Raw genomic sequence first — 24,991 nt, 5'->3', positions numbered from 1 at the left:
TGGAAATACTGGGCAATCATGAAGAGGAGACTCAAGGCAAAGGGAAAGGTTGTCAAAGACATCAATCAGAGGAAGACCTGGTAGAACAAGATTGCTAAAACGATGGACGAAGAAGCCGTGTTCCATCAAAAACTCGAGAACTCCTTCGAAACCGTGAAAAATAATTTTATCTGTATTTTTTCTCAAAAGTATGCAGAAAATGCTGGAATCCAATAATCAATAACTGAAATACAGGCAATTGTTCTTGTTCCAATTCTTAACTAAGCAAACTTTATCATTGTGCCGTATCAGCTTTTGCGCTGAAGTTATGCGAAGTTAAAGCTACCCGGAAGGGGCAATAAATATTTAATTATATATGTACCAAAAACAAATTGTGCTATCAAAAAATCGATGCATAGATTTGAAATACCCGAAATCAAAAGATATTTTCATCTGTTGTTTGCGAACCATGAATGCCAGGAATCTGATTCCGTTTCTCGAAATCTCCAAGGCCACACCTTGATTTACAGCACTCTTCTCAATCCGATTACAACAAGTAGATATTTTCTCCAGAATGTTCTTGCAATCCGGTTTTATTTCCGCAGCTACAAACAAACGCCTTATGATTAAATATTCTTTGAAATTTGAAAAATTATTAAATTTGTTTTATAAGGTTTTCGACAGTTAAGTTGAAAAGTTCTCAATATTGAATAGGTACTCAAACATTGTTACAAGATTAATTGAACTTTGCATATTTTATGGACGATTAATATTTCCTAACTATTGACTGCTTTTGACAGGTAATGTTATTCAAATCTTGGAAAAAAAATATCCAATATTTTACTAGAATAAGCGTACTCCAAATTGGCCAAAAACTTGAGTTGGCTGAGTATAGAAAAATCTACACATGAACTTACTAATTTTGAGCAAATTTTTATCTCAGATCAACAGACAACAGATTTTTTAAAAAAAATATCACTGTTGATAAGAAATTTTCAAATCGATTATTCCGATTACTTGTTTTTATTATTTGTTTTTATTTTTTGGTTGTATGTTGACCATAAAATATCAACAATTTAAAAATTTTAGTTCTACACTCCTTATCATGATGTTTATTAGCATTTTAACTTTTGCAAATTTTCTAACTTTACAACATACGAGAAAAAAATATCCTTACACATTCCCATGTCTATGTTGATTTAAAATTTCAAATTATAGTAGGAAAAGTCTAATACTAATAACACCTACACACCTGTATATTCTAATTTTTTTTACTAGACCAAACTATTCAAATTTTTATTTGTTTGACTTTGAGTAACCGAAAATTTTCTGATTAATTGTTTAAAAGCTTTTTTTTACAAATTACAGATTTTGGACTGCAATGTGTTAATACTCTCGTCGTGCATTTTGCTCTGCTCTCTGCCTAAATCACCTCCCACCTCAGAGGGCAAACAATCACGTTCTACTGGATGCGTCCTACTTGTGGTTCTAGACATTCAGGAATGATTTTACGTATATAATTTTCACATTCTTGTGAAATCTCACAGCGTACATTGTTGCACCTCACTAAAATGTAGATTAAATGTGCTTTCCAATGAATATACTCTTGATTGGTCCAAACAAAGTAAAAGCACTGATAATCCGGGTACAACCTGACAGTGGACCACAAAAACAGATGAAATTTCAATTTGTAAAAGCAATTTGCAAAGTAGTCAACTTTGAAAATTCCAGAAAATATTATTTTTGTTGCATCAACAATGTAAAGACAACAAAATGTTAGAACAAGAATAAATTTTGTAGTCATATTTTGTCAAAAATTCTACCACCGCTCAAACAATTTTTACTAGCAATCGAATGAAAAGTAGGTTTATCAGACCACTTTTTTGAACTTTTTGTGACCCTTTCATTAAAAAAAATTTATTAATTGTCTTCTAAAAAATTTATTAATTGTCTTCTAATGTAGAGATTAACTTCAGCTTTCATATGCATAAGGCAACTATTTTTTGGACGTGTAATATACAGCAGTTTTCCTGAGGCATGTTTTTTCAGATTTTTTCTCTTTCATGCTGAATAACGAGAAAATTATAAGCTTTAGGTATATATAATGTTCTAAACATATTTTCTGACATTAAAAGGTTTCTATTGATATAAGTTTTATATGAAATTAATAATAATTCAAACGACTTAGATAGATTTTACTTTTGGAATGTCAAATTGACACTCTAAGTCGGAAAAGGGAGTTTTTTTTATCCAGGCTTACAGGGTTCTTCCATAAAAAAAAAGTAAAGATGCAATATTAAAGAACTTTTTGAATTCGTTTAGGGTACCCAAAGAAATTTTTGTTTTTTGTAGCTTCTGAAAAACGTTACAGGCGTTCTAACTTGCAATAGTGTCAAATTGACACTCTAATGCGGATGAGGGAACACAAGTTGTTAGTTATCATAGAACAAAACTTCTGTGAATTTTTCAGCGATAAATGTGGTTTTTTTTTCTTCGAAGATGCATTTTCATGAGGAAGTTTCATAAAGCTTACACTAAAATTTTGAAGAAAATATCTAGGAAGTAACAATCATAAAAGCTCCCTAATTGATTCCAGGTAGAGTGTCAGGTGGAAACTAAAACAATTCTGTTTTTTTTTATTTCTCGAGCTGTTTCAACTGTACTTGTAGTTATAATGTTTAGAAATTTGACAAGAATTCAACATTCTGATAATACCCATAATTTCCCAACTATTCAGTGCCGAAAAAGTTCGAAAACAACGTCTGGAAGCTAAATTTTAGATTAAATTAAAATTGTACCTTTTTAAGCTTATTCCCACTTTTCCATCAACTGCTTGTCTAAGTTTTATCAGCCAGAGGTAGTTGATACATATTAAACAAATATTGCGAAATCAAAACTCAGAGCTAGTAGCTAAATACAAAGATTGATATAATTGGTTGTAAAGAGAACATGTTTTTTCGTTTCGCACTCAATCACTGCGTCCGTTTTTCCCTTCTCAACCCACTCACAGACTGCTGTCTGTCATTCGAGAACGACCAATTAGGACCACTTCAAATAAGCCATTCGCAGAAACGAACGGCAACGCCAAAGTTATTTTGTCAATCAAATGGAAACTAGAGAACTTCCGAAACCCAAAAACCCTCCCACTGCTTCTCTCGACAATCCTCCTTCATGACTTGATTTCCCTCGAAGAGTAGAGTGACCCACCTGAGGTCGAGAACAATCAGAGCCCGAAATCGAAATTTCAACTTCATCCATTCAATTAAAACCGAACCATCAATTCCATCCAGCCGGAACCTCTTTTGACTGTATTTTTTGGGTAGTTAGTTTGGAACGCAGAAACCGGAAGTACTGCTGGGGGGCTGGGGTTGGGAAAAGTTCACTCGATAATTTCCTAATTGGATTATCGCGCCATTTTTCCTTACCGTTGTGCTAAGGTTTTGTTTTTCCCTCCTATTTCTTCTCTCCTCAGGAATACTCGAAAGAGGCGGTGGCGCACGTGCAAAAGTATCTGATGAAGAACGAGGTCCCGGTGAATCTGTTCGAGCCCTACATCGAGGAAATCTTCCACCATCTGCGGGGCGAGCCGTTTCGGAAGTTCCTCGAGAGTGACAAGTACACCCGCTTCTGCCAGTGGAAGAACCTGGAGCTCAACATTCAGGTGAGTGAGATTGAAGGTGTGAAAGAATGAAAGTAGGTAGCACTGTTTAAAATTGAAAATTCTAAGGTTCCACGATGGAAAGTGGAAATATTCATTCCGGGAAAATTTATGGCATCAAAAATTAGTTTAAAAAAACTATAAGTTTTCAGTAGAAATATTAACGTTTATTTAAAAACAAAGTTTGTTGCAAGTAACTCATTTCTCTATAGATGAAAAACGCATGTTTTTGGGCAGTTGAAAATTGCTGACGAAACCTATATTTTATTTGACTATGTCAATGTGATGTTATATCAACCTTAACATTTCGATGTAAAAGCCGTTTGACTATCTGTGATCATACATTTTTTAGAGGCCATTGAAGTTGGAAAAGTGTTCCAGAATGCCCCAGTTAGGGTTTAATAATTTTTTAATTCTTGTAACTGACAGACGTGTCTGTCTCTGAATGGCGTGGTTGGTAGAATAAAAACAGAGAGCGCAGATTTTTAAGGCTGCTGCTACGAACAAAATTGTTTCTGATTCTGCCTCCGATAGAAAGGCGGTTGGCTTAGATAGAGTAGATTTTTAAGGCTGCTGCTACTGATTGTTTGTTATGATTTGGTCTTCTGGTGGATAAAGTCAGAATTCCCAAGCAACCAAAAGTCTCGTTAAAAAGGTCGAACACAGCTTAATCAGCATATTCAATGTGCTGAAGTTCCTTTTATTCAGCCCAAAATTTAAGTTCTTATTGAAACTTTGATGTTCCGTTACAGATTTGAACGGCCTTCTATTCAGCCCACAAGCAAACGTTTCATAAGCAAAAAAATCTTCTCTCTTCTCTTACTTTAGACACCACCAGCCCATGTGGTGCTGCTGGTTTCTCGGCATCCATCTTTATTCCTCTCATCACCTTCCTTGATTGATCTTACTTAATTGGTTTGTTTTTAACTGTTTTTGATACATGCCAGCACGCACGCCAGTTCTGCTATTATTTGATTCGCTTACTCAAGCAATCAAACAACCTAATGGAAAAAATTAGTCCTGGTACCAGATTTGAACCCGATCCTCCGAGATGATAGCCAAATACGTTGTCACGACACCACGCCTAGATGTTGCCTTACCGGCAGCTAAAATTCGAAGTGATTATAAGCTTCCTAGAATACCCGCAAGGGCAGCCAGCGGCCAGCAGCAAAGACGCATGTTGATTATTACTAAGAAACATAACAAAACGGCTTATAAATAAATCATCCGCTAAAATAATATCGGCTTAAAGAAAATGGAATTCCATGTTTATAACTGTTAAGCATAAAATTATACAAATCCTTGAGTTTATCTTGATATTTCATCAATGAATTGCTTCAAATGACTTTCAATGTGTGATAAATTCGTGGTAAGTAAAAACAGTTGTACGAAATTTTAAAAAGTCGAAATATTTACTCTTTTCAAAAACAATCATTTGCGAGTAAGCTTTAAGTTGTTCTTAGTTGAAGTTTCAATATAAATTTAAATTTCAACAATTTCCAAGCTCCAAAAAATGATTTATTTATTATATGCCCTTTTGTGATGTTCGTTCTCATTTCATATTCATGAAATGGCGGACATGTCTCAAAAAGGCTATTTGAAGAACTTTTTGGAACTTCGAATCCATAGAAGGCTATTTGAGACCAAATTTGTAACTTTTATTCTAAATGATGCGATTGACATGTCACAAAAAAGGCTATTTGAGGAACTTCTTGGAACTTGAAGTTCACAGAAGGCTATTTGAGACCACATTTGTAACTTTTATACTGTGTGGGTGCGATTGACATGTCACAAATGAGGCTATTTGTGGAACTTCTAGGAACTTAAAGTCCATAGAAGGCTATTTGAGGAACATTTTGTAATTTTCATGCTCACATTCGAGGAAATTCGCTACCAATTCCCTCTGGAACTTTTGTTCAGCAAAATTCGAACTTTGGAGGCACGAGTTAAAGTAGATATGAAACTTTTGGTTGCTTGGTTTGGCTTAGGAAGCGCAGATTTTTGATTTGATTCTTGATTTGGCCTTTGGTGGAAAAAGACGGAATGGCTTTGAAAGCTCAAATTTTTAATGATGCTGCTGATTTTTTGTTTTTGTTCGGCCTTCCGGCGGAAATAAAACGGAATTGGCTTTGGAAGCGAAGGTTTTGAAGGCTGCTGCTGCTGATTGTTTTGATTTAGCCTGCCGGTGAAAAAGGACGGAATGGTTTAGGAAGTGCAGATTTTCAGGAAACTTTTGCAGATTGTGTGTATTGATTTGGCCTTTTGGTGGAAAGAGACGGAATTGGCTTAGGATGCGCAGATTTTTAAGGCTGCTGCTGCTGATTGCTTTGTAGATGTATTCAACCAAGTCGGCTCACAACATATATTAGACTTTTTGTTTTGATTTCGCCTTCCGGTGGAAAAAGACGGAATTGGCTCAGGAAGCGCAGATTTTCAAGGCTGCTGCTGCTGATTTGGCGCAGATTTTCAAGGCTGCTGCTGCTGATTTGGCTTGATTTGGTTTCCGGTGGAAAAAGACGGAATGGCTTTGAAAGCACAGATTTTCAAGGCTGCTGTTGTTTGTTTGTTTTTGTTCAGCCTTCCGGCGGAAAAAACGGAATTGGCTTTGGAAGCGAAGGTTTTAAAGGCTGCTGCTGCTGATTGTTTTGACTTGGCCTTCCGGAGGAAAAGAACGGAATGGTTTAGGAAGTGCAGATTTTCAGGAAACTTCTGCTGATTGTGTGTGTTGATTTGACCTTATGGTGAAAAGAGACGGAATTAGCTAAGGAAGCGCAGATTTTTAAGCCTGCTGTTGATGATTGCTTTGTAGATTTATTCAACCTAGTAGGCTCACAACATATATTAGATTTTTTTGTTTTGATTTCGCCTTCCGGTGAAAAAGGATGGAATTGGCTTAGGAAGCGCAGATTTTCAAGGCAACGTCTGTTGATTGTTTGTTTTGGTTTGGCCTTCCGGTGGAAAAAGACGGAATTGGCTTAGAAAGCGCAGATTTTTAAGGCTGCTGCTGATTGTGTTTTTTGATTTGGTCTTCCGGTGGATAAAGTCGGAATTGGCTTGAAAAGCGCAGATTTTTAAGGCTGCTGCTGCTGATTTGGCTTGATTTGGTTTCCGGTGGAAAAAGGCGGAATGGCTTGGAATGCACAGATTTTTAAGGCTGCTGCTGATTGTTTGTTTTTGTTCGGCCTTCGGGCGGAAAAAAACGGAATTGGCTTTGGAAGCGAAGGTTTTTAAGGCTGCTGCTACTGATTGTCCTGATTTGGCCTTCTGGTGGAAAGAGACGGAATTGGCTTAGGAAGCGCAGATTTTTAAGGCTGCTGCTGCTGATTGCTTTGTAGATTTATTCAACCAAGTAGGCTCACAACATATATTAGATTTTTTGTTTTGATTTCGCCTTCCGGTGGAAAAAGACGGAATTGGCTTAGGAAGCGCAGATTTTTAAGGCTGCTGCTGATTGTTTGTTTTGATTTGGTCATCTAGTGGATAAAGTCAGAATTGGCTTGGAAAGCGCAGATTTTTAAGGCTGCTGCTGCTGATTTGGCTTGATTTGGTCTCCAGTGGAAAAAGACGGAAAAGCTTTAAAAGCGCAGATTTTTAAGGCTGCTGTTGATTGTTTGTTTTTGTTCAGCCTTCCGGCGGAAAAATAGGAATTGTCTTTGGAAGCGAAGGTTTTTAAGGCTGCTGCTGCTGATTGTTTGTTTTGACATGGCCTTCTGGAGGAAAAAAGACAGAATGCCTTTGGAAGTGCTGGAAGTGATTTGGTTTGGCCTTTCGGTGGAAGAAGACGGAATTGGCTAAGGAAGCGCAGATTTTTAAGGCTGCTGCTGCTGCTGCTGCTGCTGCTGATTGCTTTGATTCAGTAGATTTCTTCATACAAGTAGGCTCAGAACATATATTAGATTGTTTTTTTTTTTATTTCGCCTTCCGGTGAAAAAAGACCGATTGGCTTAGATAGCGTGGATTTTCAAGGCTTTTGTTTGACTTTGTTTTGCTTTGGCTGTCTGGTTGGGAAGGCTGTTAAATACAATCGAATTATTCCGGCTCTCATAAACAGAGCCAGAGTGACAAGAAAAGTTTAGGAAAGCTGTTGGTAAAAATGTTTTCGGATTGTTCCGGCTCAGGTAAACATAGACAGAGTGACAGAAAAAATACAGATTGGGAAGACTGTTGCGAAGAATATTTTCGGATTGGATGAAGAATATGCAGAAAATAAATAAAAGTTTATGATTTGAAAGGTTTTGCTGAGAATATGTAATATAGAATTGAGATGAGGAATATTTGAAAAATAAAATTTTGTATTAGAGAATTCAGTAAATATAGAAAAACAGGTAATAAAAGATTTTTCATTTCGAGTTCAATGATTTAAGGTGGATGTGAGTAGTCAATCAAGCTAAGCTAAGCTAAAAACAGGTAATAAAAGATTTTATTGAGAATAGTGTTGAGAAGGAATGTAGAGATGAGATGAAGGATATGCTGAAATTAAATTTAATTTGTAGGATGGAGAATAACGATGTGGAGTATGGAATAAAATGTAAGATATTTGGTAAAAAAAAAATGTTTTGTTTTTAGGGAAAACAAACATATGTCGAAACGTTAAAAATTTAAATTGAGAATAAAAGTGAGAAGGATCATAGAGATGAAATGAAGGATATGCGGAAAATAAATCAAATATAATAAAAAAATAAAATAGAATAATAGTTGTAATACGCAACACTGAAGATAAATAGTATAAAAAAAATTCTTTGGCAACTTTTGTTATTTTGGCAACACTAGATAAAACCTAGGTCAGGTAAATAGAAATTCGCTACAGCATTTTTGCAGCACTTTTTTTAATTTTCGACAGAAAACTAAGCACTTTTTGAAAAGAGCCGTAATCGTTTATGATAAAAACTCGTTCTGGTATCAAACAATATCAACAAAACTATTGTTTTATAGATGAGACATTCTCAGTTTGGTGAAATTTGTATACCTGTGTAATGCAAAACTCTCTCAAAGACTTAATAAAAATTGATAATGATCATTTCAATGAAACAAAATTTGATACCTGAGACTGATTAAAAAAAAGAGAAAAATTCTTTAAACGTCAAATTTCTTTCATCAATCTACCGAACAGTTCCAATTTTACTTTCTTAAAGGAAGATTTTCAATTAAACTTCTTTCATGCTAACAATCACCTATTTTACATTTAAAATATTTTTAATAAGGGTTTTAATATTTTTACACGAGTTATTTTTTAAATTTTCCTAATAGTTTGTCCTTAATTTCAACCTTTTTATTTTTAAACTAAATGTGCTAACAATTATTCCAAAATATTTGATGAAATATATTTTGAAATAAACTTTTTTCAAAAATGATTAAATTTCGAAGTAATATTAAAAAAATAACAGAAACTATATACTAACAAGTGTACGGCATTGCCATTTACTTTTACGGCTATTTCTAGCAAATTTTTATCATTGATTTTGAAATTTTCTCCGCAATTTGCACATATTTGACTAAAAGCTTTGTTCAAAATATTTTTTATCAAATCTTTTTCGAATTATTATTTTGTTTGAAAGCTTAAAGCTTAAAGCTTAAAAAGATTACATCCTAAACAGAATTCTACAATCAGAGGGGTTTTAAGATCAGTGAACAAAGTGAAGGATAATTATCAGGATTATGTTGTAATTAAAAAAAAAAATGAAGGAAATTTTTGTAATCAAATAAAAACGGTTCTGGATAATTATGAACCGCTACAAATTTTTGTCAAACTGTGGCTCGTTTGTAATGAAAGTTCTAATTTTTGTTTTTGAAATGATGCCAAAAAAAATTACAGCATTAGAACTTCTTTTTTCCAATTATGTAACAGTTATTTGGTTGAGTAAGGTTTTAAAGATTATTTTGATCATAAGTTAAAAGATAGAAATTTTCTATAAAACTTCTTTCGGTGTACATGTTTATGGCTTATTGAGGCACCCCTCGTACGTCATACACGATGAGAGCAAAACACCATTTCGTACAGTGTATTTACCACCTATTAAAGTAATTATACAGTTTTCTTTTCTAAAGTAGTGAAGAATATTTTTTGACAAAAATCTGAAGCACAATAACGCTAAGTTTAATTGTAATAATTTTATGTGAATGAATTTAGAAAGAATGAAGAACAGGTCACAACTTTTTTTCACCTGCTATTACTTAGCTCTTACTAAAACAACTTCTATAAAATAAAAGTTCTAAAACAACTCGAGAATCGAAGGGATCTCTCTACTTTCTGTACCTCCCATAAATATTTACTTTCATTTGATTGGCAAAAATGTTGCGGATGGGTGCTACCAGAAGAAAAAAAAACCGGCAGCAGCATCCATCCCATAAAACCCAAGTAGACAATCCACCGACGACGCGCCATCATCTTCAATTGACACCGGGTTTTTTTTTTCGAAAAAGTACCCCCAAGTTGCCCTTTTCGAATTACCCATTTTCAAAAGCTCATAAATCCCTTCAGGAACTTAGTGTTAACCGAATTTTGGGTCGGTCAATCTGAGGTGCACTAGGGATTTATTCGGGGGGAAAGAGTGCCAATAAAAGACATTCCATTTCGGTGACGACACTTTTCCCATTCACTTTCTTCTCATTTCGGATGAGTGCGCAGTTTTTTTTTTTTTTTTTTTTTTTTTGAGAACTGGATCATATTTTACTTTTTGAAATCGAATTAAAAACAGTCATGTTATTTATTTTAAATCTCTAAAAACAATTGTTCGATTTTTTAAATTTGGAAAATTTTTGAACTCATATTGTAATTAAAAATCTCATCACTCTCTTCATTTCCCAATCAGATGTCATCATTCATAACCAAAATCTACTGTGCTCTCAATTCTCAACTTCCTTCATTAGTAAAACTTTAAACTCATCACAACCATTTTTAACAAAAGTTTCAACCAATATTTATGTCGGTAGACTAGCCATAGTCCTAACTCCAACTGATTTTTTAGGATAAATCTTCTGCTTTAGATATTCCACAAGCAGAAATCTCAACTCAAGATCATTATCATAATCTAGCAGAAATCTCAATCTTCTAGGATGGTTTTTCGTGAGCCGAAGCTTCAATCCGATTTACAAAACTTAACTGATGTCCCAATATGTTGTACCTTTTTACACAACAAAACTCTCAATTTACACTCAAGTGGAAGTCTCAATCCGTTGCAACTCTTTTCATGGGGAGAAGTCTCAATCAATTTTGACTCTTTTCTTGAGGAGAAATGTCAGTCCGTGCATCACACTCAACCACTCATAGACTTGGTGCACTAACATAAAAAAGTTGAACTCTCAATCTACTAGGACAGTTACTTCACATGCAGAAGTCTCAATCATTTTCCATTTTCTATCAAAAACTCCTTACTTGCAACTGGTCTTTTTTTTAAATAAAAAAAAACCAACAAATTCCTTATATAATTTTTTTATATTCTCTCGGGGAAAATCTGTTTGACTGATAGGTGAATTCACAATCGTTTTCCTGCTATTCACTTTCTCGCAAGAAAAGATTAGCTGTAAACTTTCATTGATTTCCAATTGGATTTGACTGCGCTGAATTTTCGTTGTGCAAATCTCATGCCGAACTTGAGGTGAACTTCCATGGTGGTCTATCGTTTTCATTCGGTAATTTGGAATTTTGTTGGATTGGTTCGGAAACTTTTAAGTAGTCAATTGAAACTAAGTTCCTGTTTTGATTTGAATTGATTGTTTCTACATTAATTTTCAATATCTGATGACACCATCTCAACGGAACTACAATTTTTATTTTGTGAGAAACCTACTCTAGACATTAGCATCAACTCTTTTTTTGTCAGCTGAAGTCATTGAGATTTAGCATTTTCTTCTTTTGAAAATATAGGAGGAGTTTCAAAACTTTGAAGTGGGTCATAACAGTAAGAAATTTTCGATTGCAGTAATTTTTTGAACCAGATGACATAACCACTCGAAGATTCTCTCATGTCATTGTCAAAACACGACGATGACGACGACGTGTGGTCTGACTTTTGATGGAGAAAATAAAAAATAAAATAAAATAAATAAAATCCACACAACTTTGTGATCCTCCTCATCATACAATCGGTGCTGATTCACAAACATTTGCACGCACACACACTTATCCGTCACATCTCTTCCAGGGATTCTGATATTAGTTGATCAAATGTACCCTACTACCCATGTGAAAATTGGAAGCGGTAAAACTTTTCCTTCTTCGGTAGGTTACAGCTAAATAAGTTGCCGAGAATTGTCGAAAATTCAAAGCTAGACGCGAGCGAACGATCCTTCTGTTGTAGAAAACAGTGTAAAATAACTGAAAATAGTAAAATGAGAGGAGGAGGATAAGATTGGTAAAAGAAACCAGGTGAAACTTTTGCAATCACGTTGCCAGACTTTTTCCACAAACTTGAACACGTACACACAGACACATACACATACTTACGTATGTGACGCTCGTTGGTGATGACGGTGACTCCAATGATTTTTTACTAAAATTTCACTAAAAATTGAAGTGGTTGATTTCCCAAATCGACGATTCGATTTTAAAAGTTGTTCCTATATGCATCCGAAATTTAGAAAAAAAAATTAATCCTTAATTTTCATGAGCTTTTTTTATTCAAGACCAATCACGCTATGAGGATGAAAAATTAATTTTAAAGAAAATATATTTTTGGCTTCTTGTTTTTCAAAAAATTTGCATCGCTCAAAATTTATCATTATAGTATCATATTAATTATAGTATCATTCTTCCAAAACAATAAAGTTTTTCGTGACAAATTAAAGGGTGATATGGTCAAAATTTGGTCAAAGGAAAACGCGTGTAAATCTGTAAAATATTTTATTTAAAAAATCAAATTAAATTTCTTTTTCAAGTTTAGTTAGTATAAAATTCAGGAAAAATATTCAGTTAGGCCTCCGCTTTTCCAAATCCGAATTGCCGGACCTTACGCTTAACCCCTGCCATAAGATTTAGTACAGCCAGCTTGTCCACCTTCTTCGCCGCAGAAAGCCAGTTTGCCTTGAACTGCTGCTCGTCTTTAGCAGTTTGTTTGGTCTTCTTTAGGTTCCGCTTGATAATAGCCCAGTATTTCTCAATTGGGCGGAGCTCTGGCGTGTTGGGAGGGTTCTTGTCCTTGGGAACCACCTGCACGTTGTTGGCGGCGTACCACTCCATGGCTTTTTTTACCGTAACGGCAAGATGCCAAATCCGGCCAAAACAGTACAGAACAACCGTGTTTCTTCAGGAAAGGCAGCAGACGTTTATTCAAACACTCTTTCACGTAAATTTCTTGGTTGACAGTCCCGGAAGCTATGAAAATGCTGCTTTTCAAGCCACAGGTACAGATGGTTTGCCAAACCAGATATTTCTTTGCGAACTTTGACAGTTTCATGTGCTTGAAAATATCTGCTACCTTTCTTCTTCCTTTTGCCGTATAAAACTCTTGTCCCGGAAGCTGCTTGTAGTCGGCTTTGACGTAGGTTTCGTCGCCCATTACCATGCAGTCAAACTTCGTCAGCATCGTCGTGTACAGCCTCCGGGATCGCGCTTTAGCCGTCGTATTTTGTTTATCATCACGATTTGAAATCACTACCTTCTTGTTAGTCGATAGTCCGGCTCGGTTTTTGGTTCTATGCACGGTTGTAGACGATACACCCAGCTTATTTGCGGCATCTTGGAGAGAGGTTAGCATTTCGGCAACTCTCTTTGTCGTCTCAGTGGCTTCCGGTTTTCGATTTCCCCCGATCCAGACTTCCTGGCTGTCGACAAACGTTCCCCAAACACTTTAATTACATTCGTAACGGTTGATTTGGCAACTCTTAGGGATTTAGCCAGCTTTGCGTACGAGTAGCTCGGATTTTCGCGATGCGCGAGCAAAATTTTGATACGCTGCTCTTCTTCCTTGGACGGCATTTTGACAACTGAAGAGTGAATTCCAAAATCAAAATAGGAGCAACATTCTACACACACACACCTTCAAAATGAGGGGTGTTCAGGCTTTTTAAATGCAAAATTGAAAAAAAAAAGTTGTACGTCTCAGTGGTCGAGTGGTTAGCGTGGTAAGACGGTAATCGCTGGTCCACTGATGGCATGGGTTCGATTCCCATCTCGGTACTGGGTGTTAAATGTTAATCTTAAGTTGTCCATATCATTTATTCAGTCTGTAAAGCCTAAATCGGCTAAGACGGTGTATGTCTTTTAAGTTGATATTGACCAAATTTTGACCGTATCACCCTTTATAACAATTATGGTTCAAAGAATGTTCCTACAACTTACAACTGCTTGTAGCTAAACTAACTGACTAAATTTGAAAAATAAGGATTTACAAACAATATTTGTTTAAACGATTTCCAATTAAAGCTCGGCACACAATTCACCCTTAAAAATGTTAGACCATTGTTGAAGCCTAATAACTTTTTTTTATTAACTCGAATCGATTTGCAGTCTTCGGATGAAATATTTGTCATAGTTTGGGCTTTAAGAGAACCCGTTTTCAAAAGAAATCGACCGAAGGAAACCAAAGTTATTCATGAAATACTGGTTTTGCATGTTTCTCTTGAACAAAATGTCTCAAAATCCCATACAAACTTTAGGCTCGTTGAGCGACCCCTTCCCGTGCACAGTGGTTTAAAACTCGAAAAACGTGATCATGGGCTTTTTGATGCCTTAGATGTTAAAATAGCTTAATGACATGTTCTACAATGTTTCATTATTTTCAGTTGCGCATATTTTTCCATAATTTTTTTTCTGATCGATCCACCTAAAAGTGAGATATTTTTTTTATTTTCTGAATTTGTCATCCAATTAAATTGACGTGTTCAGAAAAGTTGTAGACAATACAATTTAAAAAAAAACATTGTAAAAGACTTTAAAGCTCTATCTTTGAAAACAACTGATTTATAGGCATTTTTTCTAAAAACTAACCTCAAAAAACGAAATTGTCGTTTAACTTTTTTCAAAGCGACTTTCGAGTCTTATTTTATATGAGAGAGTTGTAACAATTGTAAAAATACACAACTTCATTGAAGGTGTTGTATTTTCTGAACACGTCAATTTAATTGGATGACAAATTCAGAAAATAAAAAAAATATCTCACTTTTAGGTGGATCGATCAGAAAAAAAATAATGGCAAAATATGCCCATTTGAAAATAATGAAACATTGTAGAACATGTCATTAAGCTATTTTAACATCTAAGGCATCAAAAAGCCCATGATCACGTTTTTCGAGTTTTAAACCACTGTACCGTGGTCCGATCTGGCCCAAATTTGGCATGCGATCTTGCACTAGGCCCAGGATCAATTTAAGCCTACAGCACATAACTTTTTCAACAGTCGGGTCATTTGGGGCACTCTACTATACATATTATCCGTCTGATAACACATCAGATTTCATCACATTTCCATAATTTAAATCTCGCGTTAGCTTTCATGACGTCGTATGAAACAAAATGTAAATAAAGAGTTTTATAACGAAAAAATACGAAAACTGACATAAACTAGTCACAACTTCTTTACAATTAGAATATTTCTAGCCTGGATCACATATTCTATATGTGAAATACAAATTTTAAAGTCGTTTTGATAACTTTTGCAGCAGTTTTCTGTGCATACACTAAACGTACCGGAGGCGGTCAAATGACGGTTTTCAAACTTTAAAGGATAATTACGGCTTATAAAATTTTTTTTTCGCCAATTTAACGACAGGACTATTTTCATTTTCAAAATGCAAGTATTTTTGCGTTTTTAAATTTTTTCTAAGTGTTGTGGTTTTCGAAAAACGCATGTGGTATACCTATTCATACCGCGAGCGGTCAAATGACGGTTTACACTGTTTTCGCTATAACTTTCTTGTTTCTCAACCGATTTCTTTAAAATTTATAGTTTTGAAAAGCTTATAATGTGACTCAAATATGTTTCTCAGACAATTTTCAGCTACAATCAATTATTTTAAAGTTATTTCAAGTCCAAGAATTTTTTTTATGAAAAAACATGCTTCAGGAAAATTGCTATAAATCAGTTATTTAGTGCTCGAAAAAAAATTCACTTAGTGCCTGAGAAAGCTGAAGTAAGAGGCTGTATGTTGCACATACGGAAATTTTTATAAATTTTTTTTAAGATCATGCCCACAAAAAATGCAAAAAAGTTGTGTAAAACCCGTACTTTTCAATCAATCAACCGCCAAAACTGTTCCTGTTACAGTAGAGAAAATTTATAAAGTGAATTGGAAAGGGGACGTAATTTTTCATATTTTGGCATCTTTAGATTTTGTGAAATACGAAATACATAATTTATGACAACTTTTCAAAGGTAGCTGTTTTTCGAACTTTTTATCAATTTGGATTTTCTGAGACAATTCCTACACCTAAGCTCAGCTTTGCACTGGATTTTGAGTATGTTAACGTAAGGTTTAGGCGATAAAACTATATGCAAAAGAAAGCTAATTTCATACCGGTTCTAGTGGTGTAACTGTATTGGCGGTGCAATGCTTAGCAAAAATATGATAAATAAAACAGTGAAGTAGTTTCTGAATTTTGAGAAGTCAGCACAAATTGTTGCTTGGCTGGCAGACGGGCGCAGTGGGTGGTAATATCTCAAAGCTTTTTTGCACACGAAGAAGGGTGAAAGGAAACGAAAAAACAAACGAGCATTCGCTCAAATTTTCTTGTTTTACTTTTAGTAATATATTTATTATATTTTTGTCAAGCATCGCACCGCCAATGTAGTTACGTCACTAGAACCAGTATGAAATTTTCTTTCTTTTGCATATAATTTTTTTGCCTAAACCTTACGATAACATACTCAAAATCCAGTGCAAAGCTGAATTTAGGTGTAGGAATTGAATCAAAAATCCGAAACCATCAAATGTTCGAAAAACAGCTAGGGTAGGTGCACCATCCTCCGTCGTATCCCTCTGATTCGTCTTAATTCATGAATGCATGTTTTAGAGCCGAAAAATCACTTTCCACCTTAATTGGCTACTCCACATGATAAACTTACGCCTGGGAGTTTATTTTCTATCACAAATTTGTCACTTTTAAAACTATTTTTTGAGATATTTGATTTTGAAATCGCGAAGTGAAATGAATTATTGGCGCACTTCGCCATATTGAAAGACGAACTTAGTGATCCCTCCAACGTGTTTCTTTGCTTTAACGCTTCCTGTCAATGCCTGTAACGATCAAAATCATAAAATCCAACAGAAAAATGTTTAAATAAAATTAGAAAAATGATCTCAGACTAATCTGATTTCTATAAATTTGTTAATTTTCGATTGAAATCGAATCGCTCGGACCCCATAATTCGTCGTAATTTTGCGACAAGCATAGGAAACCGTTTTGCAATAATTGAAATTAGACCGGTTCATTTTTAATATTTTTTGCTGACCACAGTCGGACTCATAAAGAATGAACATAACTGATTTCCAAGTAATTTTATTTATTTTGAACTCATTCAAGCTAGGAACTTGTGCGCTGGGAGATAAGTGCAAAAAGTCTATTTATATTAAAAAATTACTTGAATGTATTCAGCATTGCTTATTATGCATGGTTTAAAATGAACAAAGAATTGATGGCTTTTTTAGCTAAGTGGTTGGTGTTTTACAAATTATTTACTACCAGTACAGTGCATAATTTAATAGACGTGTGGGTGCACGCAAGAATATCTTATACTTTACACATACATATGTATTTAACGTTCAACTCCAATGACATTGTTTCTTTAAAATTTTATATTTTGAGATTTGATTTTTTTGGTTCTATTATCTGATGACATTAAACATCAAGACATCATTAAGACACATCAATTCTATGAAAATAAGACTGTTTGAACTTCTTTCATTCAAACTGCAATATCTCACATACGACCAAAAGCTTTGCTCTACAGAACGGTCACTGAGAAACCCTTGAAAACTAAAACTAAAACTTCTCCAGTTTCAGAGGTTCTTTGAATTGGAATCAATAACTACTCGAGGAAAACATCTCAATTCCTGCACAGAAAACCTCGATTTCTATTTAATTTTAACGATGCATGGAAAAACAATGCAATTAATTTCCGTTGAAAGTCAAAATAACCAGAAAATTTGGATAAATGTATCATTAAAATTTTGAAATTAGAATTCATGAGTCTCTGGTTTGGATTTCAATACAAGTTGAGATAAAAAATCGATAAATATGATTTTTTGTACATAAAGTCTTTTAAAATCCAACAAAATCGAACCTACTTAGATTCTGATTCCTACCATATAAGTTTTGAAAATTGACTCATGTTTGCTTCATTTTTACAAATTCTCAGTGAATTTGCAACAAAAGATGTTTTGTCGTTTTTGACATATTACAGTTTGAATGGAAAAAGTCGAAAAGTTTTATTTTAGTGGAATTACTTTACGTCATTTCCCAAAAATTTGGACTAAAAAACTCGCATTTAACTGACTTAAATGCAAACTTATTTGCAACTTTGACAACAACAAAATTTTAGAAACACGAAGCGTCAATTTCCGAAAAAAAAACTTTTTGCAAAAACTTTTATCGCTCGTAAAAAACACGAATAGATGAGCTGATCCAGTCTAATGCGCATTACACGCATCAACGTGGCGTTGCTTTGTTTCGATAACCTTCGCCAGGGTTCCCACATGAATAAGAATACACATGTTGACAAAACGCAAGTGTGATTCTCCCTCTCCTCAAATGTCTTACTATTCAGTCTCATTACGTAGAAAAAACATATAGAACTATTAAAAATGTTGATGTTCTTTCAATATGTGCAGTTTCTGTGTAAATTTGTGCATTGTAATTTGTGGAAAATTTATGTATGAATGTTATAAAATCGTATTTTACAGACAAATCTTGGATCATGGCAGCCATGTCCGTTGGAGAGTGTGTTGGTACAAAATACATTTGCAGGGTCGATTCAATTTGTGAGGTCTAATATTGTGCTGCCGGCAATTGCCTTAGCCAAGCAATGGTACCTAGCTACAATAACGCTACCTTGAGATTTATTGGCAAGACCATTTTATTGCGAGTTAGATCTCATTCGAACTTTGCAGTTATCCTGCGCGGTTGATTCGTGCAAAGTAAATTATAGCATTTGCATGAACCGCAACCGCAAAATTTCAAATCTATCCCTCATGAGGGAGGAATAGTTTGAAACAATTTCGGTAGAATTCAATAGAAGGTATCATATTTTGCTGCCTGCAGATGCATTAGCCAAGCAATGGTAGACCTTTTTACAATAAAGCTATCCTAGTTTGATGGCTTATTGCGACTGGCTACTTGAGAGAAAATTTGCTATTATCCTGCGCGGTTGATCCATTTGAAGTAAGCTAATGTCAATTACCTACATGAACCGCAACCGCATTTTTTAAAATTTATTCCTAAAGAGGGTGGAATAAATTGAGACAACTTCGGTCTCCTTGTACGACGGAATTAGGAACCTGGTACGACAATGAAGGAGCTTGAATGAGGAAAATAAATTATTAATTGGCTCAAAAGTACGTAATGGATTTATCTATTTCCTGCATAATTTCATAACACAATATTGAAATTATAGTTATATGAATGAATGACAGTTTTTAAACAACATGGAAGGCAGTTATATTGAACTAATGAAAAAAGCTTCCTTAAGCCGTTGTCTTAGGGGCCCCTACCCTACCTTTGAAAATCCTTCATAAATTATGTATTTCGTATTACTCAAAATCTAAAGATGCAAAAGTGTGACAAATTACGTCCCCTTTCCAATTCACTTTTTTAATTTTATCTACTGTAACAGGAACAGCTTTGGCGGTTGATTGGTTGAAAAGTTCGGGTTTTACACAACTTTTTTACATTTTTTGTGGGCATGATCTTAAAAAAAATTTATAAAAATTTCCGTATGTGCAACATTATTTATTTTTTTATTTATTTACATAGTATTCCGTCTCACGACATAACTTGACGAACATAATTCCTAAAATTCACTCGGTTCATAGCAACCGTTCTCCAATTTCTCGGGCACCCCACGTTCGCCAGATCACGCTCCACTTGGTCTAACCACCTCGCTCGTTGCGCCCCCGCTCGTCTTGTTCCAACCGGATTCGTAGCGAACACCTGTTTTGCAGGACAGTCGTCCGGCATTCTCGCAACATGTCCCGCCCAGCGTATCCGGCCAGCTTTCACCACCTTCTGGATACTGGGTGCGCCGTAGAGTCGCGCGAGCTCGTGGTTCATCCTTCGCCTCCACACTCCGTTCTCCTGTACGCCGCCAAAGATGGTTCTTAACACTCGTCGCTCGAATACTCCGAGTGTACGCAGGTCCTCCTCGAGCAATATCCATGTCTCGTGCCCGTAGAGAACAACCGGTCTTATGAGCGTCATATACAGGTTACACTTCGTGCGAGGGCTAAGTCTTCTCGACCGCAGTTGATTGTGGAGTCCATAGTAGGCACGACTTCCGCTGATAATTCGCCTCCGGATCTCACGGCTGGTGTCATTGTCTGCGGTCACCAGTGAGCCGAGATAGACAAAGTCTTCGACTATCTCCAGCTCGTCGCCGTCGATCATGACCTTGTTATTACTGGACAAGCGGGTTCGGTCGGTCTCGGATCCGCAGGCCAGCATGTACTTCGTCTTGGACGTATTAATCATCAACCCAATCCTTCCTGCTTCGCGTTTCAGTTTGCGGTAGATCTCCTCCACCGCCGCAGATGATCTGCCGACTATATCAATGTCATCGGCAAAGCAGATAAGTTGACAACATACAGCCTCTTATTTCAGCTTTCTGAGGCACTAAGTGAAATTTTTTTCGAGCACTAAATAACTGATTTATAGCAATTTTCCTGAAGCATGTTTTTTCATAAAAAAATTCTTGGACTTAAAAAAAATTTAAAATAATTGATTGTAACTGTCTGAGAAACATATTTGAGTCACATTATAAGCTTTTCAAAACTATAAATTTTAAAGAAATCGGTTGAGAAACAAGAAAGTTATAGCGAAAACAGTGTAAACCGTTATTTGACCGCTCGCGGTATGAATAGGTATATACAAAGTGTCGGTATGTTTAGTATTAGAAACGTCGCTGGTAAACTGACAGCTCAACACAGACTTCCGACAATCTAGTACTTCATTTTCCTTTATCGGAAGTCAGTCGGAAGTCGGAAGTCGGAAGTCCGGACTTCCGAAGCAAAATTTAGTTGCGCTTTTTGTAAGTTTGGTCTGAAAACCGAACATGATTTCTGTTTCCCCTCGGGAAGTGAGTCATATAACTTATTCGGTGCCTTTATATAAATTCTTCAAATAAAATTTTCTGCTGAGCAGCAAATGTAAGTGTAAATTGGCAGCCGCTAGATTCGTGCCACTATGACTGCCCCCATGCGTTCTTTCCATATGTTTGTTTGTAATCTTTTTAACCACATGTATTAGCAGCACCGACAACGATATCGCTCCGAAAAAATGAAAAGTTTTTAAGTTTAATTTCCCAGAAACATATTGTGTGCTACCCTACCCGTGAAGAAGCTGCTCGAATGAAATTTTAAGAATTGGATGGAATGGAAGCCAACTTTCACATCCAAATCCAATTCAGCTTAATGATAACTTACTAGGCTGAATAAAACTGGTTGAAAAAACAACAAAATATTATCAAATTATTCATAACTATGATTTCATTGGAAAAAAACTCGGATTTATTGATATGGTACTATTTAGTTGAACTTGTATAAGTAAAAAAATATGTTCAATGTTGAAGGCCATTGAATCCTATGTCGAAATCATTTTGATTCCGTCCGTGAAAAAAAAAACGACCAAATGAATCCCTTTCATAGTAGGTACCTACTACAAGTGGATCGTCTCTGATTTGGAGATAATCAAATTGTCACATTTACAATTGCGAGTCGGAAAGAATCGGTGCCTGATTATGGGCCAATTGAGCCAGAGCCAGAGTCAAAGCCAAGGAGCCGAAAAATTTCACCGCCTCAATATGGTCTCCCGGTGAAACGAAGCGTGGCCGGAATGCCGACAAAGGTTTTGCTTTTTTGAGCAGCTCCGGCAAAAAGGACACCATACAATTCGTGGTCCTAGAAAGTCCGGATTGCTTCACACCGGAAAAATACCTCGACCCTGTAACAGAGTCGGTATGGCAGAGTGGAAGCCTCTCGAATATTTAGGCGATGGTGCGCTCAATTGAAGTGATTTGATTGGCGGGGGCCAAATCAAATCAAAAGCTCATTTTCTTCCGAATTGAGGAGGCTTGATTGTGGAAGAGCGCGTAAGCTTTCGCAGTTTGCGAAATTCCTTTCAATTTGATGATTTTGAAGTAAGAGCCGTGAAGAGGTTATCTTGATCAAACGAATGTATGAGAAATAAATACAAACAGCCTAATATTTTTAAAGCAGAATTTTTACACATACTAATAACACTTCTAGAAAACTAAGAGGGAAAACGTTTCATATTTAGCAGTGATACAAAATTTGCTTATCCTAAAATGTCACTTTACAAAATCAGTATTCGGTGTTTCATTTTCGGTAAAAGATATTTTTTCAAAACTAATTTTAAAATACATTTTTTTTAACAAACACAAACATATACAGGATCTCAATGAAACTGAATGTTTCCTAGAAGAGATTCCATTTTACTTAACTCTAATCATACGTCTTCCGAGGATATGGTGGCTGGCATCTTACGAATGCCGTGACCGGGATTCGATCTCATGACCTTTGACTCTGAAAATTTGGAGGCTATCCTCTACGCTACGGGCTATTTCGAACTGTATCTCGTGATTTTTCAGATTTTTAGAATTTTATTTACATACTACCTATTTCGTTCGAAAGAAAAATTTGAATTTTCGAAAAATCTATGGAAAATGACCGAACATAACAACTTAAAAACGTGTTTTCTCGAAATTATGCACTTGCCAATGCCTCCAAGGGCCTCATATTGCTTCAAACCTCCAGTAAAAAATTAATTGTATGTATAGTTTCCTGGACAGTTATTTAAACTGATTGATTTGTTTGTTTTGATATTAAATCATATGTCTTAAGTTTTGGTTAACCAAACTCTATATTCACCATTAATTGGCATTATTGAATACAAATTGATTACTGTCAAGCTGGTAAAATAACGTGAAAAATAGTATTATTTCTAGATATATTCACGGGTCTTAAAGTTTAAATTAGATTCTAATAACTGAATTCCGGCAATGTTAGTGAGAACCAAATACAATGAAAGTTTATCCATGGTAAATGTTACAATTGTTTTATTGAATCGATTGAAATAAAGATGAACAAATAAGAAATTAAAATTAAAATTCTCTTAGCTAACAAAAATCTTTAATAACTTCTTTCCAAAAAATCTATCACAAAATCACAGATGACACCTTTTCCACAGATTATTTCGGAGATTTTGTCTGTTCTGCAGATTTTTTGAGACAACACATAACAAGATCAACATGTAAAAGGTTTACAAAATCTGTGAAAATTAAAAAACACCATTAGAGACACTAAAAAAAATATTAAGATACTGAAACTAAAATTTGCTTGCAGCTCTTTGAAATTATAAAAATTTTAGTCTTGAACTTGTTTCGTGATTTGTGAAATTGTGGAGTACGATCTCACCGCCCTCCTGAGCCCTTCCAATACCACCCAATTTTCAAAATTGAGCCTACCGCCCCCTGGAAACTTTCAACTTCCTCAAGAGGGTGGTTGGAACCACATTGAAAACCACTGACCTAAAGTATTATTCTTTGATAACTGATAACTTAAGAACCTACAAGAAAAAAAAAAACAAAACAATACCTGATTATGAATCATCTAACTATCCACCATTGAATCAGGGATTAAGTTAGCATAGATAAAAATTCCATGATTTATTGAAAATTCAACAGAATAAAATATTACCATTTCTGACATCACCAGGGAACGATTTTAAGCATATGCTATTAAAGATTTAAAATAATTTTACAATATTTTAAGACTGCAAAACGATTAACTCACGAATTAAAAAAAAAAAGATAATCTCTATTGGATCAAAATTTCTTTAAATTTTTTTCCAACTTCTCGAATTTTATGAAATAGAAAAAAAAATAACATCTTATGTAACTTTTTCTACAACTATCTGTATTACTCGCAGTTTTTAAAAAGTTTTTCATTGATTTTAAATATTCATTTTATTAGGAGGAATAGCCCATAGCGAGTACGTACATATTTTCTTAAATAAATTTTCATGAGGAACAGCTTCGTACTTCAAATGGTATGAATTTTTCAGCAAAACAGCAATCTTCTTTGACATTAACAGAATTATTTAAAAAAAAACCAACGTGGTTCTCAAATGATGAAAAATTATATTTTTCAAGCAACGGAAAATAGGCTCTAAGAATCGATACACCATCTTCATATAGATCAAGAATGTACACATTGCTACATGATGTAGGTACAATTTCACCTTCATTGAAGTTTTGATTTTCACTATCATAAATTTTAGAATGCGTTTTCACTTTAATTTGTTGATTCCAGGCGAACTGAGCACCATTGATCGGGGTACGATGAACATTTTCTGCCGTAGAATCTAGCAGTGAATTCAACTCTTAGAAGTCATCTCAGGAATAACTCGGATTCGGATTTTTTCCATTCACCATTATGAGGTCCAATCAAACACCACTGACATTGAAGAGCCATCTATATAGAGTTTATCATTATGCTCTTGGTGTTTATACCGTTTTCGGCAACCACCTTTAAACTCCTCGCGATTTTCACCCAGATACAACAAGACAACGTTTGATTTGTACGAACTTTTTTTTCTAAATTTATTCCTTTTTTGTAATTAGACCAATATTTTTGGACCAATTTTTTTTTCATACCTGAAAGTTGTTGTGTTGTACGTTGTAAGTTGTTGGGAGTACGCAATGGAAAAAGCTGGCCAAAACTTGCTTTTCTCTCTAAAAGGGTTTGAACTCTTTTTTCATCGTTTTTAATTATATGTACACAACTTATTTTGGACAAAATTATCATATTTCAGTGTTTTTGACATTAACGGGTCATTCGCTGCACCCTTATCAAATGTTTAAGCAAAACTAAGCAAATGCTAAGCAAAACAGTCAAACAACTTTCAGAAATGTTTAAAACTAACGTTTTTGAACAGACAAAATAAACCTATTTATTACCAAAAGTTCGTATAACATTAAGTAAATGAATGACATGCTCGCTATATTAGGAAAAGTTAAGGGCAAAATAAATGAAAGCTTTTAAATTTCAAAATAGAAAATCGTTCTAGTTCGCAAGTATGCTCAGGGATTTTCTTTTAGACATGTTAAAGGAAGATAATCTTAAACACTAATTAGTAAAATATATCTTTCCTTTTTTTTCGAGAAAATTCTACTATGATGTTGAGTTAAA

At 35.0% G+C, this 24,991-nt stretch overlaps 1 protein-coding gene across 5 annotated transcripts in view; it reads left to right on the top strand.

Moving 5' to 3' along the window:
* The window catches only part of LOC129748550 (G protein-coupled receptor kinase 1), a 538,704-nt gene that overhangs the window by 440,636 nt on the left and 73,077 nt on the right, over nt 1-24,991 (top strand). For all 5 annotated transcript variants that reach the window (XM_055743204.1, XM_055743205.1, XM_055743208.1 and 2 more), the window contains one exon: nt 3,452-3,640. In XM_055743204.1, coding sequence (XP_055599179.1) covers nt 3,452-3,640 — 189 coding nt within the window. The remainder of the gene's footprint in view (nt 1-3,451; nt 3,641-24,991) is intronic.

This window comes from Uranotaenia lowii, chromosome 2 (assembly GCF_029784155.1).
Source record: "Uranotaenia lowii strain MFRU-FL chromosome 2, ASM2978415v1, whole genome shotgun sequence".
In the NCBI taxonomy this organism is placed as follows: domain Eukaryota; kingdom Metazoa; phylum Arthropoda; class Insecta; order Diptera; family Culicidae; genus Uranotaenia; species Uranotaenia lowii.
This window is presented reverse-complemented; position numbering and strand designations above follow the sequence as displayed.